The sequence below is a fragment of the Mchenga conophoros genome, linkage group LG4 (genome assembly GCF_057382185.1).
Source record: "Mchenga conophoros isolate Kocher_MC1m ecotype Shallow Benthic linkage group LG4, M_conophoros_male_GT1.1, whole genome shotgun sequence".
Taxonomy (NCBI): Eukaryota; Metazoa; Chordata; class Actinopteri; order Cichliformes; family Cichlidae; genus Mchenga; species Mchenga conophoros.
The window spans coordinates 16,316,001-16,339,403 of record NC_140529.1 but is presented as its reverse complement, the minus strand read 5'-3'; the positions used below and the strand labels follow the sequence as shown (position 1 = coordinate 16,339,403).

Sequence of the window (23,403 nt, the reverse complement as noted above, 5' to 3'; positions counted from 1 at the left end):
CACGCATCCTCACACTCCATCCTCTCCTTATCTCCATGTCACCTGGACCAATCTCCTGACTACTCTTCATTTACTACTATAACTTATGTAAAATAAATTGTGTTTATTTTCTTTAGTTTTGATCGCTCATTGTGTTGAATTCTTTCTATGAGTCTGTCTGCAACACACAGTTGTTGTTGTTTTTTAACTGTTTCTGAATCGGTCAAAGTAACACTTCTATTTGCTTTAATGCAAATTAGCCCCTAGTCGTGTGCTCTTTCTCCAGTGAAGAGAATACAGCTCCTTCTCTATGTTAATGATAGTTGCATAATCCCACCACAACGTCTTCTTCCCCTATTTAGACGTGAAAGACATTACAAATTTGCGCACTATTAATACGCATTTTGCTCGCGTGTAAAGACCAGGTTTTTTTTTTTAGCCAGTTGTGGCTGAAACTTCACTTGTATGTGAAATCTAGACGAATGGCACATTGGCTCTTATGGACTAAAGCAACAGATAAATAGTTTATGCAGTGTCAGGGTGCTGAAATGTTGCCATCATCAATGTAACAATATGTAGGCCATATAAAGCCATAAAAATACAAATACCTATCGGGTGCCTATGGCCAAAGGGTGTTTTCACGTTATGATCGGTGAAGCTTGATCCTCGGGAATGCATTTAAGTGTTTCTCTTTCTGAAGCACAGCATCAGACGAAGATAATGAAGTGAAATAAAAGGGGGAAAAAGAAGCTGCCGTTAAGTTGATATCACCCAGCTGAGTTTACGTCAGATTGTTAGACAAGAAGCATAACAATCCTCATATAATACACTGTAAACTCACAGGTCCCTGTTAGAGTGGACGGGTTTATGGCAGGGCAGTGATGCCGTATCTGATCACAGCCACAGCGCAAACACTTGCAGGTCACGGCGGCTGCTGCGGGGTTGCGCTCTTCCTCACCTCCGTGCGCAGAGCTTGTTATTTCCATCCGAGCTCACATCGCCCGCCTCCTCTCTCTCTCTCTCTCTCTCTCTCTCTCTCTCTCTGTTTCTCTATCTCTATCTGAGGCAGTGAGTCGGGGCCGCAGCTCCCATGCGCTCTCCGCTCTCTTTTTTAAAAAGAAACTTCTCATTCTTTCGGATAAATGGAGACAACCTGAGCTTTTAGGATCCATGGTGGATAAACCGGTGTTTAGATTTTAACAAGGCAAGAAAAACAACAGAATCAGGCTCCACACCGCAGCTAGAGGCCAACTTTACCGTCTCTGCGACTCTTTGAAATTCACATCCGCCGCATCTCAGGTAAGCAAAAAAATGGCCGGTATAGAATTGCCCGTCTCCCCTCCCTTTCCCTCATAAATATGTCAAAACTTTTCATATTTATTATTGAGGGAAAAGGTTCACCAACAGCCTTGTAAACGTGCCGCACTTTTTTGGAGTGGAAAAAGCGAGGAGTCACACAGGCTTTACACCTCATATCACCGCAGCGATGACAGACTTTCTAAACCGTGCTGTGTGTCATCTAGATTAGAGCTATGATTAAAATATAGACCGCACCACCCTTCTGAAAACAAGGCAGGTATTCTCTCAGAAGAAACGACACTCGATAAAAGACGATGGCAAATCTGTCATCTGCATTTATGACTCCGTTCACCTGTTTTTCTGGCTCTTACATTAGAAAATTTATAGGCTATTAGATGTGTAATATAATATCTGCAATCCTGTCATGGTCTGCTCTTTATCTGGCAATATCCAAATGTTTGGGATTCCAGCAGCAGGTGGAGAAACAATGACATCCAGTGAGAGTGAGGGAGACGCAAGGACACACACATGTCACGGACAGCGCACCGAGATGTTATTGGCGTCGGCTTGTAAAAAACCAAAAACCTTATCATGTTTGCTGAAAGTGTTGAGTAATATTTGTCAGGAAATGGGACGATCTAATTTTAAAAAGTGCACAAAAAGGGACACCACCCCATCAACAGCATGCACTCCCTTTTCAAATGCTGTAAGCAGAAAAAGGAGTAATATTAACTTGTTGTGAAAGCTGGTCTAACAGGCATGGGAAGCTATGCCTATTGCCTGTCATCTCTGGGCTCAACTGTTCATTCTTTTCAGTTAAATTAAAAGTGAGATGCAAAGTATTTTTTTGCTTATTTATTTGTTCTGCTAAACTACGAAAGCAGTGCATATTAATCTTTTAGAGATGCTCGACGTCCGCCTTTGTCTGCTGTGTTCTTTCACCGATCTCCACAGAGGGAACCCAGATATCAAATTCTTATAGCTTCAGCTATTCGGCCAGACAATGGAGTCTTTATGATGGTTTGTGCACCTGAACCAATCATAATCTGCCTATCAGCTAGCTGACCCGCCTGTATGAGGCCAACACTCTGACAGTAAGCCTTGACACCCCCCCCCCCCCCCCCCCCCACGTAGGATCATATGACCTGATCTCGTGCACCTGGATGGACTGTATTTGAAAACTCAATGCAAAACATTTATCCGCAACAGAATAAAGCAGAAAATAGTACAAATTGCATGTGCGGATCAATGGCACTGTCATCCTATGTCACACATTGTGAGTTGCAACACTGTTAAGCTGTATATTAGATCAAAATTTGAATTATTTGTATTATTTTATTTAGAGAGGAATATCTGTGCGTCTTTACCGTTTGCATCTTCCTAATTAAATTCTTTCAGCACTCTGATTTTGCAGGGATTTATACAGAGATTTATGTTCTCTGGGATTTACAGTGAACACCCCCCCTGCCACTGACTTTTTCTTGTTGATTTGAAAATTAATCTCAGCTTCCATTATATGCTCTGATCTTAGATGGACCCGCAGAAACTAGTGTCATGTAAGTCTCAGAATGACTGCATATTCGCTGATTGTCAGAGAGTGGTCTCGAGCAAACTGATTCCCATGATACAACCTGGTTTCACAGCAGTTTGGTGTGTTTCCAAAGCGGTTCACACCCGGCCCTGAAAGAAAAGCTTTCTAAATAGTCAGTGCACTGCAGACAAAGGATCACCATTTTAAGGACACTTTACTGCTTTCCATTACAGATGCACAAAAATGAAAATGGTTTCAGAATGAGTTTGATGCCGTTGTATTTGAGGTGAAACACTGACGCTCAAAGCAACTGAAATCCCGTTTGAAAACCATATAAAGTAAGTCTTTCACTTGGGTGCACAGGTCCTGATGTAGAGCAACGTTAAAGAAGCACTTGAAATGGAGGTTTCTTTATTTATCGCGTTCCACTGAGTGGAAATACTGAAGCGAAAACATGTAGTGTGACTTCTCCAAAAAGGAAATTCAAATTTTTTTTCTTTGGGTGGGTGTGTGTGTGAGTGCATTTCTTTCTTCACCTGCAAAAAGTCAAACTGAGTTTTCTAAGTATAGAGACATTAACAAAAAGGAAGGGAGGGTCACACACACACACACACACACACACACACACACACACACACACACACACACACACACACACACACACACACACACACACACACAGATGCACACGTCTGCGCACTGCTTTAAAATGGACAATCAACTCCTCTGACCGCAGTACTATAAACAAGAGTGGCTGTCTGTGAAGACGAACAGAGAAGAGAGGAAGGGAGCAGCTACTCACATCTGGTTTGAAAAGGAGGAAGCAAGGATGAGCTTTCTCGGTAATCAAGTCCAAATTAAGAAAAGAGAGAAGAGGAAACATGTGTGTGGTTACTGAAGGGGTCTGTGCGTGCATGTGTGTTTGTGTGTGTTTATAATGTGCCTGCATGCACTGTGTATTTGTGCATGTGCACAACTGCAGGGGTGTGTGTGTCTGTGTGTGTTGGTCTGAGTGTTTGTGGTTTTATCATCTGCAGTGACTGTGGCAGGGTATGCATGCTGTAGATACAAATAATAGCTTAAGAGTTGAGAGGGTGTGATGTTTGTGCTTGTATCGAACTGCGGAGAAGCTTGTCATTGATTTTGTTCACTGTCTGCACAAATATCTGAAGGCAGTTACAAAATAATAGAGGTAAAGCTGTTGAGAGGAGCTTAATCTCACTTTTAATTTACTTTCACATTTACAATAAAGATTAAACTGGGTACATCAGATGCTGCTCTGGCATTATAACCAGCATGTGTCATTTCTAAGCAGGACAAAAGCACAAGCTCCAGTTTTTACACATGCAGTTAGAGTATGCAAAAGTATGCGTGATTGTGTGTGTTTACATGTGCTGCGGCATCAGATAACCATGATTTGCCTAACTGTTGGCTTCAAGTCACAAAGCGGGCTTGTAGGATAACACCCACTACCCAAAGAGCATGCAAATGCCAGCAGTGCATGGACAGTGTGCATGCCTGTATAAGATGGAGAGAGGAAACCAAGTGGGAGTAAGAGGAAGATCAAGAGAGCACCAATTTGTCTCTGGAAAAGTAAAAATTAAAAGAGTGGAGAGGCAAATGGAAAGATGTCAGCCAATTAAAGTCTATGTCAAGAGTGTGTGGGACCAAAGTTCTGTTATACTTAGTAAGGCATGAAGCGGCTCTTTTAGATGCATCGGTTATCATATTTCAGGACCATATCAGCTATAAAGATAAATATAAAAAAAGATTTTACACCTTGGAGGTAATACAATAAATATGAGATCAGTTGGAAGTCTCAGATAGGAAAATGAGTCAATAATGATGTGTTTTCTCGAGTGATGTCAGTATATGCAGTTTTGGGTAGGACAAGGGATTTACCAGACGTAAGTTCTTTCACCTCATGGCTCTCGGAGAACGACGGAGGAGCTAGAGAATGACTTAAGCTGCTTACAATGTAGCAACACAGAAGCATATAATTCTTATTGTGCTTCCTTTTTTTTTTTACCATTGTTTATGAAGGCCATAAGATAATCAAGGCCTAAAATGGTGGTTTCTCTCTGTATGGAAACAATGGTGGCAGTGAAATGGTTCAGCAATAAAAACAACAAAAAAAATCTGCTTTAAAAAAAGTAGTGGCTTCATGTAATTACAGCAGTATCAGTATATACATCCTACCTGGCATAGCTTCTGGTTCTGTTGGGCAGCCACAGGTGCTCTGTCCTTGACCACTTAGATGAAAACTTGGTAAATGAGTGTTTTCATATTTAAATACAGAAATGTAATAATTTAGACATTTCTCTATGAGACAGCAGTAACTATATGCACTATATGCACTAAAGGTTTCTTTTAATGCCCTTTCTTTTAATTTAGCATTTAGCTTAGCATGTTAGCATGCTAACATCTGCTAATTGATGCCAAACATGCAGCTAGTTTTTGCACGTAGCTGGTGGCTAAAATTGATACACTTCTCTCTGTATGAGATGTGTGTATTATGTGTCACTTGGTGGTCTGTTCGGAAATTTTATTGAAAACCACAAATGTCAACTTTCTGGTAATAGTTGGTGGGGGTACTAACGGAAAAACTAGGAGGCTAAAAGTTCAATCAGCTTCCCAGAACCATTAATATGCATCCCCAGATTTTATCTGATGGCAACCCATCAGACCAAAGAAGGAAAGAGATTCCATCCATATGACAGAAATAAGTAGCATGAAATTCATAAACAGAAATTATTGTGGCTCACAAACAAAATCAACTTTTATATATTTAAAAACACTGTGTTATTCTGTTTTTACCAAAGTAGAAACTTCTTTCGGGATCATATAAATGTGTATGTCTTTTAATTTGGTGCATCTTTCTTAGTCTTGCTGATGTCTGAAAGTAAACTAAGCTATCATATTTCAAATGTGGTTTCTCATAACCTAACAAATATGTCCTCTCAGTTCCTTCTCCTTTTTCATTCACCATTTTGTGCCTGATAACTGTTCAGGGAGCATTCACAGATCTGCGATGTCCTCAGCTAACTCGCATAAGTTAATTTCCAGTACGAGACATGTAAAAACAGACAACATGCTGCACAGCTAACCCCCCCCCTGTGGGTTCTGCTACTTTTTAAGGGTGTAAGAAATGGAAAATGGGACATCTGATGATGTGGAGGCATTGTGGGAGAAGGTGGAGAGCCAACGCTACAACCTGTGTACTACGATCACCCCGTCAAAGCTCACGCCCTACCTTCGTCAGTGCAAAGTCCTGGATGAACTGGATGAGGATGAGATTCTCAACTCACTAGTGCTTGCCACAAAAACAAACCGCACAAGTGGGTAGAAAGGCGTATTTCCACATTTGTTAATTATTAAAGGCAGAACTCCTATTTTGCTTTCTTTTTCTTTGACCTCTCACATGTTAACCCTTCCTCTCTCAGGCCGTCTACTTGACATCCTCCACACTAAAGGCGAGCGGGGGTACGTGGCCTTCCTGGAGAGTCTGGAATTTTACTACCCTGACCTGTACAAGCTGGTCACGGGGAAGGAACCCACACGACGCTTCTCCACCATTGTCGGTGAGGCAAAAATCTTTGCATCCAGCACATACATGCATGAACACACATCTTCCGTGTACTACAAAGACTCATACAGGCTTTGATGGACAGTGAAGTGTAGAAAATTTCTGAAGTGAAGCGTGACATGTGTGAGTTGAAGGTTGGTTGGTGGATCGATTGCCTGCTCCTTCTGCAAGATGCTGAATCCAAAGTTGCCCAGGAGTATTTGACTCAAATGGAGTAGATAGCTCCAGTTCATAACTCCAGTTATGGGAGGAAACTTTGTGAACTGGTCGTTCTGTAGCTGCTTTATAGCTCTGTTCAGGCAAAAGCAGTCACTTCAGTTATGCAGTGTAAGAGCTGAATTGATCCAAATCAGCTTACTTTGCAATCCTGTTATAAAGTCAGAGGTGTATAATATACTTTGTTTTTTTTTTCCTCCTCTGCTCTCCTGCAGTGGAAGAGGGTCACGAGGGTCTGACGCAGTTTCTGATGAATGAAGTCACGAAGCTGCAGCAGCAGTCCAAAGTCAAGACCCTGCAGCACGCTGAGCTCAACAAGAAGTTCGTCACTCTGGAAGATGAAAAAAGGAAGTTAAAGCTGGCCAATCAGGAGCTTCAGGCCTTCCAGCAGAGTAAAGTTTTTGTTTTTGTTTGATATATTTCCTGACCGCAGTTTACTAGCTTCCCACCATCTGTGTCTCTACGCTGAATTTGTATTAATAAGACTGACAATGCAGTTGCGTGGCTGCACTAAGGTGTTGTTTGCCATTCTCACAAAGCGAATAACTTACAGTATATCATTAATATGTTTACTGGGATGCATTTACCGAAAAGATAATGCTTCCAACCACTGCTGCTGATGTCTTGGATGCTTAAAACACACACACACACACACACACACACACACACACACACACACACACACACACACACACACACACACACACACACACACACACACACACACACACCTACTCGCTGCAGACAGTAAAGACAGATGACTATTGTCTCAAATGGTTAAACCTAAAATCTAAACCAAAAGCTTACCACGATTTGCTGAAACTGCAACCCACCACACAGGCTTGGTTTGCCCCGCCTGGTGCACCACATTCAGGTTCGATATGGATAAACTCTGTTGTCTCTCAAAGACTACCAGTGAAACTAGGACGCTGTGGTCTTTATGCCCCATGCAGTTAAACACTGCAGCTGGAACACCAAGCACAAACAAATAAATACTAAAAATAGTGCAAGTACACTCTTTAGGCTTTCACATGCTCATATAATTAGCTTTGCGACTTTTATCATTTTTTTAATATATCAGCGTTGAGCTTGTTTTTGGATGTCATGTAATGTGCTGCAAAACATAAAATGATGTTAATCTTTACACATAAAGGGAAGCCATATTCCTTATTTCCACCAATGAAACAACTGCTGCCCAACAGCAAAGCGAATAAAGAAGAAGGATCTAGTAAAGCTACATTTTCACATTTTTGGTTGCCGCTTAGGGTACAATAAGCTGAGAGAGGAGAGAAACACCTACAGTGATGAGCTCCTGAGAGTAAAGGATGAAAACTACAAGCTGGCCATGAGGTACGCCACGCTGAGTGAGGAGAAGAACATGGCTGTGATGAGAAGCCGAGACTTGCAGCTGGAGGTACTGCCTGACGTATTAAAGCACATGCAGATAAACGCCATCATCACTCTGTGTATTAATGATAATCAATGAACAAAAAACAAAAACAGTAAGAGTGTTCCTCTAGCTCGGTGCTGATCACTGTCTTGTCTGCGTTATAGATTGACCAACTGAAGCACAAGCTGAACAAGGTGGAGGAAGAGTGTAAGATGGAGAGGAGACAGAGTCTGAAGCTGAAGAACGACATCGAGAATCGGCCAAAGAGAGAGCAGATCTTTGAGCTGGAAAGAGAGAACGAGATGCTCAAGATCAAACTGCAGGAGCTACAGTCCATCATACAGGTACTTGAGCATTATGTAATAAAGCACTGACATTGCCTGCTCTGCTATCATAACTTAAACCGACTGTAATAAATACATTTTCACCACTTCAGAGCAGCACAACAAGCTGTTAGCGTGAGCTGTCAAATGCTTATCTCCGCATGTGTGTAAAAATATCTTAGCAGCTAAATGCAACACTGAGTTTGCAGCCCAACTGCTGTTTGTCTGCTGCTGTAAGTGCAAAACAAAAGTGTAAGGTACAAAAACCATCGACACCAAAGGACTGAGCTACTGAGCTGGGTTGGACTAACTAATAATAGAACCTATTATTCATTCATTTTTCAGTTCCAATTGCATAGTTTTCTATTTGCATGATTCACAGATAAAAAATAATCTTATATCATCGGTCTATGTGTGTTTATTTGCTGTGGGAACTTTTAACTGCTCTGCATTTTTAGCTTATCTACCTTTAAGCCAACTTTTTTCTTGCCTGCCTCTCATAAACAGAAGGCTTTGAAAACAAGTGGGTGTGGCTTCTGTGCTCACCGACAAACCTGTTTGCCTCAGATGACCATATTGGGAAAATCTGCTCTCATTGACATCATAGAGAGCTAAGAGTATTTGGTCATGTTTAATATGAACATCCACCATCTTTAACAGTAGACACGCTCACTGGCCACTTCATTGGGTACACCTTGTTAGTACCAGATTGGGCCTCTTTTTGTCTTTAGAACTGCTTTAATTCTCCGTGGCATAGATTCAACAAAATGCTGGAAATATTCCTCTGAGATTTTGGTCCATATTGACATGATAGCATCACACAGTTGCTGCAGTTTTGCCAGCTGCACATCCATGATGTGAATCTCCCGTTTCAACAACACCTCAAAGCGTTCTATTAGAGACCATCTGAGTACAACAAAGTCATTGTCATGTCCAAGAAAGCACCATCCCTGCACCATTACACCACCAACAGCAGCCTAACCTGCTGAGGCGAAGAAGGATGGATCCATGCTTTCATGTTGTAATCTGAATGTCGCACTAGAAATTGAGACCAAGCATGTTTCTTCAGTTGTCTGTTTCCCCTTTTGGTGAGCAAATATGAATTCCAGCTTCAGTTTCCTGTTGTTAGTTGACATGAGAGACCAGATCCAATGTGGTCTTCTGCTGCTGTAGCCAATCTGCGCCAAGGTTACATAATTCTACATTCAGAGATGCTCTTCTGCATAACTTGGCTGTAATGAGTGGTTTTTGAGTTACTGGTGCCTTCCTCACTCTTCCTAATCTGGGAAAACAAGACATTGGACTCAAAACTAAGTACACATACACGGGACAGGAGGCTAGCAAAATAAAACAGGAATCAAAAGACAATGGATGTAATATAATGATGGGAAAGGGGTTAATGGTAAACAATAACTATAGTTACAAAATATAAAAGAAAAGAAATTCTGAGCTGAAAACATCATGGAAAACCAAACAGGAACTAAAGTTAGAATACAAACCTCTAAAGAACCAAGAACAGACTCCCAATCAGGCATTTCTACCCAGAGAACTGCAGCTCATTGGATGCTATGTCTTTTTCAGGACATTCTCTTTAAACTATATAGATGATTATGTGGGTAAATCCCAGTAGATCAGCAGTTTCTGAAATACTGATCTGCCCGACTGGCACCAACAACAACGCCACCTTTTAAACTCCCTTAAATCACCTTTCGTCCTCATTCTGATGCTCAGTTTGAGCTTCAGCAGATCGTCTTGACCGTGTCTACACGCACTGACTTGTTTTGTGTTAATAAACAGCTGAAAAGCTGTACCCATTGAAGTGTCCAGTGAGTGTGCCATGAAATAAGGGAACGGATAATAGATGCATCATTTTATTTTTCTTAACTTTGCTCTATAAATTACTCTGAAGAAGGTCTAAATGTGATGAGGTGTTCTATCAATAAACTCACACTTATTGGTTGACTCACTATTTCCTTGCTGATAAGCATAAAAAGGAAAGGTTGACAACTGCAGTGTAGCAGCCAGTCATATGATTTCATATCTAACAGTGTTAATGTGTGTGTGTGTTTCTTACCCAGCCCGGCCCTTTACCTGAGTCAGACAAGGCCATCCTTGACATTTTGGAGCATGACAGACAGGAAGCACTAGAAGACAGACAGGATCTGGTCAACCGCCTCTACAACCTGCATGAAGAAATCAGACAGGCAGAGGAACTACGAGATAAGGTTACAACCACACACACACACACACACACATAAGAATGTATGGCTGTATGCTGTAAGTGGGCTAAATGGGAGTTTAGCAGTCATATTTCTGTCTGGCAGCTTGTTTCCATCTGTGTTTAAATGTGTGAATATGTAGCAGTGTGGTGCAGAGAGGCACACTGAACAAACAGGCTTTGCAGTAACACACCCTAAAAAAGGTTTTTAGGGTGTGTTACTGCAAAGCCTGTTTGTTCAGTGCCCCATGAGACCTTTGAAGAAAGCCCCGTCTCAGGCCTCTTTCTGCATAATCTGGTGGCTCTTTATTTCTCTCCCGCTGTTTCTCTTCCTGTATTTCTCTACCTGTTTTTGTCTAACTATAAATAACCGTTAGTTTTGGTCTGTGTGCGTGTGTGTGTGTGTCCATGTATGCAGTACCTGGAAGAAAAGGAGGACCTGGAGCTGAAGTGCTCCACACTGCAGAAGGATTGCGAGATGTATCGCAACCGCATAGACACCATCGCTGTACAGCTAGACGAGGTGGAGAAGGAGAGAGACCAGGTGAAAACACACACAACACACATGATTTCATACATACAAAATCATTCATACTTCTGTGTTAACTCCTCTGCTGCTTGCAGGCGTTTCGAGCCAGAGACGAGGCCCAGCACCAGTTCTCCCAGTGTCTCATCGACAAGGACAAGTATCGCAAGCAGATCAGAGAGCTGGAGGAGAGGAGCGATGAACTCCACCTGGAGATTGTACGCAAAGACGCTAAGCTGGTCACTCTGGAGTCTCGCCTGCGACGAATGTCCAAAGACATCAATCTAGACCAGGTCAGACACAGTAGTGCGAAGGGATATTGTTTCTTTTCTTCACATATCGATTTAAAAAATGCTCAAGTTTTCGCCAAACATTCCTCCCCTTTAACAGTTTCACTGTTTTTGCAGAGTCTACCAAGGGATTTACCTCCGTCCATCATTTCTCAGGGAGATGATAGTAAACTGGCACAGGGACAGTCTGAATGCTCCAGCGACGAGTCGCCTGACGACAAGTTCTTCTCCGAGGAGCCCCGACTCAGACGCAGACTCAACCTCAAAGCGGGGGTCAGTTATTCTCTCCTTAACCTTATAGATCATGTGAAGCAAAGACCAAACTCAATACCTTCTAATGCACAGAGCAGAGATTTATCAAATGGCTCTGCTACACATGACAAACTGATCAAAATGACTGTGTTTTGTCTTTTAGAATAGAGTAAAGTCTCCAGTCTCTTTACTGAAAGACTTTCCAATCAACTCAGAGAACAGTCACCCTGCAGGTAACACTACCTACCGCCGCATTTCCTACAGCAACATGTGACCAATCCTTTTGTGCAGCTTTATCAAAGTTTATCTCCACCTTCCAGCTTCGGCTCCTACCAACGGAGGCAACTTTCTGGAGATCAACGTGCCGAATTATGGCAACAGCAGCTCTCTCCCTCCCTCACCCAGCATCCCTATTTCCCCCACATATCCGCCCTCGTCGGCTCCCCCGCTCACCTGCTCTTCGTCCACCTCCCAGCTCATGTTCAGCCCGGTGGATTCACCCAGCAACAGGCAAATGGTGCGACTCAGTTGTTTTTGCTTACTTTTAATACCAGTGAAATTGCGCCGCTCTGATTTTGGTAAAAAATAATCATCCTGGCTGCTCTTTGTAGAAATCCTGGTCTATCCAGAATCTAATGCAGTGTTGACGTAAATGGCTTGTCCAGCGTATAATGGCGACTTCTCCCTTTCAGCTGCGTTGCCGTAACGACAGCATCCTGTCCACTCTTCCTGAACCCCCTGAGAAAGCGTCCCTTTACCGTCGAGAGAGGGAGAAGGAGCACGACTTCTACCCCCGCAGGTACTGAATAAACGTCACGGAGACGACCGATTGAACTTCATGGCAGTAAAGTTTGAAGAATTTCTGCTGGTTTGCCTTCCCTTCAGTCTGATTTGTTTTGTCTGTTTTAGCATCTCTGACTTTGACAGTGACAACATGGAAATGGAGCTTGGTAATGCACTTTTTAAACATCTGCTATTTGTGATCTGAGATACTATGTTTACCTTCAGTTGACCTGGTTTTTCTTTTTGAAGGAAAAAAAATGATCCATCTATTTCTATTCTTTCCTCAGAGGATGAGCGTGGTCCTCCCTCTGTGCACTCATCTTCCTCTTCCCATCAGTCTGAAGGAATGGACACTTATGACCTGGAGCAGGTCAACAACATCTTCAGGAAACTCTCTTTGGAGAGGTACAGCATGTCCGCTGGTGCAGAAACGCACACAGGAATAAAAGCGAAAAGTGATGCTGACTTACAAACACCTTCTGCTTTGTGTCTTTGCGTGCTCGTGCAGGCCGTTCCGCCCGTCTCTTTCCTCCTTCTCCAGACTCAGCGGGTCCCTGAAGCCGGTGCAGGAGCTGTCACTGCAAGGCGACAACCTGCTGAAGGACATCAGGCTGATCGGTGGCAACGACAGCGGGATCTTCATCTCGTATGTCCAGTCTGGGTCCAACGCAGAGAAGGCGGGGCTACGAGAGGGCCACCACCTCATGTTTGTATGTCATCTACTTCCTGAATGTTTTAATTGTGAAAAGATTCATGGTGGCAGTAAGACGACCTCAGTTAAAACAGCTGGATGTGCAAAAAGAAAAGCTCTTTAGAGAACTGGGAACGTGGATGGACATTTAGAGAGGAACGAGGAACACGCCGAATTCATAATTTTAGACACCTGCTTGTTTTATTTGTTCTATTTCTGTTCCTTTTCCTGTGACAGTTTTTAGAAGGGACTAATCGGTAATCTTTGTTTCTGCTGTGATTGGCTGTCCAGCTTGAAGGGTGCATACGTGGGGAAAACCAGAGCATTTCATTGGAGACGAGCACTCAGGAAGAAGCCCACTGGACTCTGCAGCACTGCTCTGGGCCCATCACCCTGCACTATCGAGCCAGCCACGACTGTAAGTGATGTTTATATTGGAACATTTGTTTAATGTGACTCCACAGCATACATGAACTCAAATATATGCTCGCCCTGCAGCTTATCGCCGTCTCCAGAGCAATCTAGCAGATGGCACTTTAGCATCCGGCGACTCATTCTACATACGTGTCAACCTCAACATCTCCGGACAGTCGGACAGCTGCTCTTTGTCCGTGCGCTGCGATGAGGTGGTGCACGTGCTGGACACCAGGCACCAGGGCCGCTGTGAGTGGCAGTGCGCCCGTGTGGACCCCTACAGCGGCTCTGACCTGGCTGAGCGAGGCACTATACCCAGTTACTCACGGTACAGACTTTGTATGCTTTTGTTTTTTAAACTGAAGTTTGTGAGTGAGTTTTAGCTCAGATTTTCAAAATGCAGTAGCAGCTGATTACCACTGATCTCCTGAAAGATTACACATTACACCAAAGAAGCATTAACCTGAAACATCTGCAGAAACAGCCTGTTGTAACCTCAGAGCATAATAAAAAGAAGCCCGAGGGAGGACGAGTTCGTACACGGAGGGAGAATCTTGACAAGCATTCAGTGTGCATGTGTGTGTGTGTTTTTGTGTGTTTACGTGTGTGAATAGAGCCCAGCAGCTGCTCCTGGTAAAGATTCAGAAGTTAGTGTATCGAGGGGGGAAAGAAGAGAATGAAATTCAACGGAACAACAGGGTGAGAAACCTCAGCCTCTTTCTTTTTCCTCTCGCTCTCTCACTTAGTTTAAAAAAGTGCATTGAAAATTTGAATACGGGTATTTGACTAAAGCAAAGATGCGTAAATAAGTCTTATAGTCTGGGTTGCAAATTAAGGGTTCGCAAACTAACGCGTAATGTGGGGGAAAATCCTTCCTAGGTCATTGGATTGGCGGGGGAGGTGGTTTGATGTGCACAACCGGAACAACAAAGGCAGTTTTCCCAGAAATGATTAATATCCAACTATTTCCCAATAAAAAATTTACCATTTAATAGTTCTTATCCTGGCCATCTCTGTATATTTTGGATATTTCTTTCCAATATTGATTGCAAGCAGTTTGCATGCAACCACGCCTGCATGATAGTTGCAACCCTCCCCTCGAAAAAAAATTTCTATGCATTTCCAAATAATCTGAGACTAGGCGATGGGTTTCCAGATTGCATTCCAGATTGGATTTATTTTGCAGTTCATCCATGAGATACCCTTTCAGGTACCTGCATTGCATGATAAACAAGCCGTATACATGCCCATGCATCTGCAATCAAAAAGAAAACACTCTAGAGTGCTCTTTGATAACACGCTAGAACTAAGCTTTCTGCTTAAGCTTGGGTCAGCATCAGTTTACATTGATGTCAGGTTGGTTGAGTAAGTAGTTATTTCAGGGCGTTATTCTGCTATGTTGTGCTCACAAAAGCGTGTTTGTTACAGTTTGGATCACAACATTCATGTATGCTTTTCATTTCTGCCTAGAATAATTTACAACCAGAAGAAACCAGCCACTCTCCTGATCCCAGAGCCAGCCCGCGCTTGTCTAGAGCGAGCATCTTCCTCACTCAAATACTGCAGGTAATAAAGTTCAAACAAAACCTCCAGTTGTCGCGATGTCGAGAGTTGTTCGGCGGTGCGGAAACTTAAGACAATGAATCAAGATTGGTCCTAATAAACTCTTCGTTTTCCATAAAACCGATGCGCAACTGCCTCCACGTCTCAGTAACTCAGGCCTTTTTTTCTATATCTGCTTTGATTTGCAGTTTGTGAGCAGGGTGGACATCAAGTACAAGCGAATGAACAGCAATGAGCGTGTGAGGATCATCAACTCAGGCAGCACAACACTACCCAGGCAAGGCTTTGAGGTGCTTCGACCCGAAGGTGAGCACAAAGCGTTGCAGTCGGTCGGTTGGGGGGGAGAGACAAAACAAAGACGGTGCACATGTGCTAACTACGGAAAATTCACAGCTGAAGCATTTGAAGTGGCTGTCAAAAGTGCAGAAAGTGAAAGCAGCAGTGGTAAAGAGCTGCTAAAGGGTGCATAGGTGCCATTTTCCATGCAAGCAATTCTGGTGAAGCTGAAGCGCGAAAAAAAGGAAGAAAAAAAGCTGAAAGGAGTTGAGGATTGAAGACACCGTGAGCACAGAGAGCAACTGAAGTAAATCGCGTCTAAAAAAGCAAAAGTTGTGGAAAGTTGTTTTGATGGTTTTTGTTGTCAAAAAGCTCAGAGCGTGTGAAGTGTCAGTTGTATAAGAAGCCCTGACAGGAGCTGAAGGAGTCATTGGAAGAGTAAGATGAAAGTGTGTGAAATGTCACTTGATGTAAACACAGACGGGTGTGCGGTGGAAACGGTTGGAAGTTGTGCTCAAGTGTAAGACTGGAAAGTGCTTGAACTGTGTGCTCTGCATAACATGTGTGAGCCAAAGCAGCGATTTAAACATTTAAATTACATAGCGAGGTGTGAAAAGGCCATGAAACTAAAACTGCTATAACAGTAACACTATAAAAATATGATAACATGGAATTAACTGTTTAGGTGAGAGCATGAATGAAAGGCTTTAATAGAACATGGGGGTGGGGCTGTGACTGGAAATGTTGCTGCACAAGATTCATGTTAATTTTTAAAAAGAGTACTGAAGGTGTACAATGCAGTGCTTAGTTTCTTTTATCTGCACTGAGCCCTTCTTTTGCTGGCTGCTTTTTCTCTTTTCACTCTGTTGCTCAAATTCAGACTAGATATTCGTTTGCTAAAATTATTTTTGGCAGCTCTTCACTTTCTGTTCTCAAACTGAGTCATAATTGTGCTATACCTCTCGTTGCACGCTGTGGCTGTTGGTGCAAACAGATGCCGCTGACGGAGATGGTGAGCTGAGCAGGAGCTTGAGCCTGATTCCCTACAGTCCCGTCACCCTCCAGCGGACCCAGAGAAGAAGACCGGTCCTATTCACGCCCGCTGCTCTCGCCAAAACCATTATCCAGAAAATACTTAACATGGGGGGAGCCATGGACTTTAATATCTGCAAACCAGGTCAGTGTATGAAGGCTCACAATGAGGAATCTTTATACCTCATTGAGATAAGAAGTATATAAACTATAGACGAGTCGTTGAGAGAAGAGGAAGCAACTACTCAGATGTAGGTCAGGTATTGTGCTGTGTGTAAATGTTAAGGAGTATAGCCAAAGAGACAGCAGAGGCAGGATTTAAGATGACCCAGATGATAGTTAGAATGACGATGCACAGAGATGACACAGATAGTTTAGTTGCGACACTTCAGCTGACCCACTGTAATGTGAAAACGTTGCCGGCCCCGTCAGATTTTTAGAGAATTAACACTCCGGTCACATGACAAACCGACCGGTCCCAGTGGACCAGGGGCGCGACAAGTTGCCGGTGTAAAAAATGTTGAACACCTGGCGAACTCAAGAGACTGCTTGAAGTCTCAATTACGTCGACATTCCCCACGGCAAAAACCACAAAGGTTTCTGTTCCTTGTGCTAAATGTGCTGTGGTGACTGTTAACAAATGAACAGTTTCATCTCTCTGCCCTTAGAGCCACAATTTGACAAGACAAGAAACAGACTTGACATCTTTTCTTTTTTTGTCCTGTTTCCTTTGCATCCTGCTGAGCAGACAGCTTGACCAAGGAGGAGTTTCATCTAAAACAGAACGTGGAGCCCTTCATTCACTACAAAGAGAAACAAGCCACTTTTGAATGCATCACCAGAGAAAACATAGAGGCTGTCGCTGCAAAAGTGAGTTTATATTGTGTGTGTGTGAAAATGCAACGTCTCCTAATGTGTTTACTCCTTTATAAACGTTAAGGGACCACTTTAGTCAAAGGGGAGTGTGGAAGACTGACATGACCCCCGTTGTTGTGGGAATGTTATTCTAATGTAATTATTCAGATTTGTAAAGTTAATAATGATCGAGACAACCTGACACTAAAAGACATACAACAAATGTAACCAGTGATAAACCTGTCATATTCACAGGCCTAATTATCGCACACATAGAAACTATAAGGCTTTATTTGTTAACTTTACACTAAAGTGTACACTGTGTGTGATGAAACTGAAACAAACAAGCCTTAAATGTGCTATCATCCTAACCCCAATCATATAACTTACCCCTACTTCTCACCCTTTAAGAAATAGCTGTAAAAATGTAGTAAACATGCTATAGTAATGCTATGTGATTACAGTGGAAATCCTGATGAATATATTAACAGCAAGATATAGATTTTTTTGAAATATTGTTTCTTTTAGTAAGCGCACATATTTACAGGAATTCAAAAGTTAAGTTTAACCCTTTAAACCCTAAACTAATTTATCCTTTAAACCAGGGGTGGGCAACTCCAGACCTCAAGGGCCAGTGTCCTGTAGGTTTTAGATGTGTCCATGATCCAACACAGCTGATTTAAATGGCTAAATTACCTCCTGAACATGTCTTGAAGTTCTCCAGAGGCCTGGTAATGAACTAATCATTTGATTCAGGTGTCTTGACCCAGAGTGAGGTCTAAATCCTGCAGGACTCTGACCCTCAAGGCTTGGAGTTGCCCAACCTTGCTAAAAATGCTAACCGTCACCGGTGACAGGTTATTGTTTAAAGGGTTAAATAATCCATTTATGAATATTTTGCTTGTTATTTCAGTTATTTTGTGTTTAGTGGTGCAGTGGTTAGCACTGTTAACGCAAAATAAGAAAGGCCCGGCTGGTTGGAGCTGTATGGACTTTGCATGCTGGGTACTTGAGTTTCTAAACTGGCTAAAGGCATGAATGACTGTCGTCTGGCTCTCTGTGTTAGCCCTGTGACAAACTGGCAACCAGTCCAAGTGTACCTATGGCTTTCTTAGGATAACACTGATATACTGTCATAATATGAAAACTTAAAAAAAAGAAAATAAATTGAGAACATGAGAGTCGCAGCATTTTACAGTAATAAACTGTTCATAGAAATTACAGGGGGAACTAAAATAATAGTATAATGGTAACCAAAGATCCTACAATATGGTATTACATATCTTTTATTCTATACAGCATGATTATTTAAAAACATATAAAAAACAAACCAATATTACAGTTCAGTTTTACTTTTATTTGTCATGTGTGATTTACGACAAACACTGAAATGTGTTTGATGAGATGAAAAACAAGAAATTAAGATAAAAGAAGTAAGTTAGTAAGTAAGTAAAGTTTATTTATTAAGCGCTTTTCATAGACAGGTAGTCACAAAGCAGAGATTAAAATAAACAGTACGATAAATAGCAAAATGCACGATATACACAATATAGAGTTTAAATGTAAATTAAAAATATAAAAATGTAAAAAGCATTGGTCAACAGAAAGCTTGTTTAAACAGTAAAGTTTTACTGTAGTAATAAATAAGGTTAAAAAAGTAATGAATAAATAAATGTACATGGGATGGGGGGGGGGGGGGGGGTGCAATATGCAGCATGTTGCACATGAGGAAACTGAGAACTGTAAGCAGCAGTTGGGTGTTGCTGTAGAGGCGTCTGATGGCTTGATAATAACACGTGTTCTTTAATCTGTATCATCTGCTGTAAAAAACAGTTAAAAGCTGGTAAATCCAGTTTCTACATCCAGACACGGTGCACGCAATATTAAAACACAGACACACAATAAATAAATATGCAAAATAAGGAAACATTAAAGATGTAAAGCGTAGTTGTTCAGTGCAAGTCTCGGTCTTTTTTCTTCTCCTTAAAAAAAAAAAAAGTCAAAGAAAGTCAACTGCTCTAAAAATGACATCGTTGTTTGTCAGTCCTATTCATACCTTTTGAAATAAAGTGGGTCAGTTAAGTGATACCCCCCCCCCCCCCCCTTCCACCAATGTAAAGAAATTGAACTGCACATTTAATCCCTCATATGTTAGTATGAGAAAAAGAGGTGGAGGTTCAACAGTATGTTTTGGTTTTTCTGCCTGATAAAACAAATGCTGCTGTAGTAAAATCCCCCCCCCCCCCAATTTCCCAGGTGAATATGCTGACTGACTAGCTGTAGTCCCGAGGTCCAAGTAGTGCTAGTTTGTCTCCACCTGTGCTTCATATGCCAAGCACGGAAACACCTGTGATACTCGAAGCAGGGGAGCTAAAATGGAAAAAGTGTGTCCAGTGGAAATGGGGTGCAGGCTTCTCAATCACAATGCTTCTGAGGGAAGTGTGAGTCAGAACGCAGGCCTGTAGGAAGCTAGTGCCCTCTGAATGAGCTGTCACCGGCTGTGGCTAATTAAAAAATAGACGTTATCTAAAGGCTAACCACAAGACACACATTTAGGTCTGATGAGCCTGTGGTAGGCCTACCTCAGCTGACAGCGTCTTGCAGTTAAAGGCCGAAACACAGCGGTGTCAAGATGTTAAGCCTTCAAGGCCGACCTCATTTAATTTATTCGTAGTGCAGAGAAATCAGGTTGTAAGACCAAGTCCTCACCTAACTCCTCAACAGAATGAATAGATATATATGCGAAAGCAGTTAACTTTAAAATCTTTTAATGAGACTTCCTTGTTCATGTATGTACGTAGTAGATCTGTATTTGTCTGTAAAGGCTGTTTTTTTCCACCCGTCACCAGGGCAAACACTGCCTGCTGGAGGCTGAGCTGAGCTGCGTCAAGGACCTTCTGCGGAGAGAAATCTACCCAATCATCATCTACGTCAAGATCTGTGACAAAAATGTCAAGAAATTAAGGTAGACCTAGCAAAGCTTGTTTAATCTTGCATGTTTACCCTGTGACTCAAACCACACAGCTGCAAACCGCAATTCTTTTTTTCCAAGAACAAGAAAAAAAAAAAAACAGTCCCTGATATTTTGATATGACACCAGATAAGAGTTGGCGTTGAGCCGAGGATGTCAGTTTAATGTTGTTGTTGCTTTTGAACTTTTAATCGTAGCTGGCTGCAATTACCTTTCTTTTTGTGTGTGTCCTGCCCAGAAAGGTACCAAGATCTAGATCCTTACTCAAAATATCTGTGTGCGTGATCCCCTCAACTGTCCGTTACGTGATTTTAAATGAAGCCAGATGTTTGACGTGTGTTATGGTGGATTGTGTCTTTAAATAGCAGTCCAGCTCATGAACCCATTACCGTCAGCCTTATCTTTCTGAGAAAAAGCATGCAGACCGCTGTTGCAGACTGTCGACAGGATCTCATCAGAAACACTGGGTTCTAAACCACACTCACCACCTCATCGCTGCTTCCTTCCTGTTTCCTCTCCACACAGGAAGTTGCCTCTGCGCGTGGAGTCAGAGGAAGACTTTGTGAAGCTGTGTCGCGCAAAAGAGAAGGAGCTGGAGGGCATCCCATGTCTGTATGCCACCCTGGAGCCGGAGGCCTGGGCAGGGACGGAGGACCTCATCAGGGTGATCAAAGACCGAATACTGGACGAGCAGAAGAAAACCATCTGGGTGGAGCAGGACCTGCTGTAGGCAAACACAGATACACGCAATAGCCTGTACATGTGCCGTTAAACACAGTAAAACACAAAAAGCCTTCTATATCATGCTTTTCTGCGTTTATATTTATGGTGAAACTCAAAAATGTAAGTGTGGAAATTGTTAAATAAATAAATGCATTATATATTTTGTAAATATGTCTTTTATTTAGAAAAATAAACAGTTTGAAAACATGAAAAAGAATCCTTTCTTTGCCTTGAATTGCATGTTAAAAATAAGATTAAAAAATGAAACTTAGCTGTACTTTCAATAAGAGTGAGACCGGACCTACATGAGATTGTGCTGCCCTCTAGTGACTAAAATTGGAACGGCCCGATAAGCAGCTTCATTCATTTAGCATGAAAATGATCCCAAACGCACTGCCAGTGGAGTAAAATCAAACTTGGATAGAAAAACACAGAGTGGAACACTATGAGTCATGGATTGGCCTCCCAATCATTTGCAGAGCTCAAAATTATTGAAGCAGTGTTTGATCATGTTGATGGAGAACAGAACAAAAGGCAGAAACATCCAAAGAAAAGCTTTGAATGTCCTTCATGAAGCCTGGAGAACTATTCCTGAAGACTACTTAAAGAAATGACAAGTAAGCTGCCTAAGACAGATCAGGCTGTGTTGAATAATAATTACATCTGCCGTAAAACTAACACAGCAAAAGATCATCAGCAACAGTGGAACATGGTGGTGGTAGTGTGATGGTCAGGGGCTGCTTGTCGTGATTGATGACAAGCAGCCCCTGAATGAATTCTTCTCTCTACCAGAAAATCCTGAAGGAGAACGTGCATCCATCACTTTGTGTCCTGCAGCTCAACCGTGCTTCACTTATGCAGCAGGAAAAACATGCCAGAAGGTCCGAGTTTGGGCTTAAATCCGATTGAGATGCTTTGGCATGACCTTAAACAGGCCGTTCATGCTTGAAAACCCTCCAGTGTGTCTGAATTAAAACAATTCTGCAAAGAGGAATGAGCCAAAATTCCTCCACAGTGATGTGAAAGACTCACTGGCAGATATCACAAATGCTTGATTGCAGTTTTAGCTGCCAATTGTAGCACAACCAGTTATTAGGATTAAGGGGCAATTGCTTTTTCACACAGGACCAGATAGGTTTGAACAGATTTTTTATCGAATATGAAAATCTGTTTGATGATCTGAAACATGTAATTGTAACAAATTGTAATGCAAAAAATAAAAGCTTTCTTGCAAACTACAAAGACATAAAGAGTGGCTCTAGACTTGCTCACAGGTCCACATGAAAAGAACTTCTCTTCTTTAACTCACTGAATGTTTATCATGGTGTTTTCTAAGGCTTAAAATCAGTGTCTGGATGTTTTGGGGGGTTTTTAATGACCACATTTGGATTCAATCTAGTGAGAATGAGGCTGCCAGAAGGGGATTTAGAGTAAACCCTTTCATATGGATGCAGGATAATCTCCTCATCTGCGTGAAAAGACATGCTTGTGTCCACAGTAGTGATCATAACGGGCACACACTGAACATAACAAGCTCACCAGACTTTAACTCCAGTGTATTAAAAACGTATAACATACATGCACATTATAAAATGTATAGAAGGAATACATGGCTTGACATGAAAATAATCAGGATGGATGTGCCCCCACCCCTTTCTTTTTTTTTTCTTATAATCCGCATCTATCTGTTCTTAGGAGTGATGTTATATATAATCTGGTCCGACATCACATCATGTCCTGCCTGCCACCCACACTCGACCCGCTCCAGTTTGCATACAGAGCTAACAGATCAACTGAAGATGCCATTGCTACAACGCTCCACACCACCATCTCTCACCTGGAAGTGCAGGGCCGTTACGCCAGGCTGCTCTTTGTTGACTTTAGCTCTGCTTTCAATACGATACTCCCGGACAGACTAATAGATAAACTGCTGGAAATTGGACTTCCTTCCACCACCTGCCGCTGGATCAGAGACTTCCTCTCAGACCGTGTACAGAGAGTTAGAGTGGGGCCTCATCTTTCCTCAGCCCTCAGCCTCAACACCGGCTCTCCACAAGGCTGTGTACTGAGTCCCCTACTGTACACTCTGTACACACATGACTGTGTTAGTTCCCACCCAGACAACACAGTCATCAAGTTTGCAGATGATACCACTGTGGTGGGGCTCATCTCAGGGGGAGATGAGACTGCATACAGAGCTGAAGTTCAGAGGCTGTCAGATTGGTGTGCAGACAACAACCTGGACCTCAATACCACCAAAACAAAAGAACTGGTAGTTGACTTCAGAAGGAGGAAGTCCGAGCTGCAGCCTGTCAGCATCAACGGGGAGTGCGTGGAAAGGGTCTCCAGTTTCAAGTTTCTGGGTGTGCACATAGACACAGACCTCCAATGGAGCTCTAACACCTCTGCGGTCTTAAAGAAGGCCCAACAGCGTCTCCACTTTCTGAGAATCCTCAGAAAAATGGACCTGAAGAAGGAGCTGCTG

General features: G+C 42.4%; 1 protein-coding gene across 1 annotated transcript; it reads left to right on the top strand.

Annotated features, from left to right (window-relative positions):
- The first annotated feature begins 1,032 nt into the window (after positions 1-1,032).
- On the top strand, positions 1,033-21,123 carry card11 (caspase recruitment domain family, member 11). Its single transcript, XM_085270662.1, has 25 exons — positions 1,033-1,278; positions 5,948-6,147; positions 6,253-6,390; positions 6,827-7,003; positions 7,877-8,025; positions 8,166-8,345; positions 10,403-10,549; positions 10,961-11,086; positions 11,167-11,361; positions 11,476-11,631; positions 11,774-11,843; positions 11,931-12,127; positions 12,303-12,409; positions 12,520-12,560; positions 12,681-12,798; positions 12,902-13,103; positions 13,376-13,502; positions 13,583-13,826; positions 14,113-14,197; positions 14,969-15,064; positions 15,250-15,367; positions 16,332-16,514; positions 17,118-17,239; positions 20,074-20,189; positions 20,721-21,123. Exons 2-25 carry the CDS (start codon positions 5,958-5,960, stop codon positions 20,923-20,925), a joined length of 3,489 nt encoding a protein of 1,162 aa, XP_085126788.1. The 5' UTR covers positions 1,033-1,278; positions 5,948-5,957; the 3' UTR covers positions 20,926-21,123.
- Positions 21,124-23,403: the final 2,280 nt, after the last annotated feature.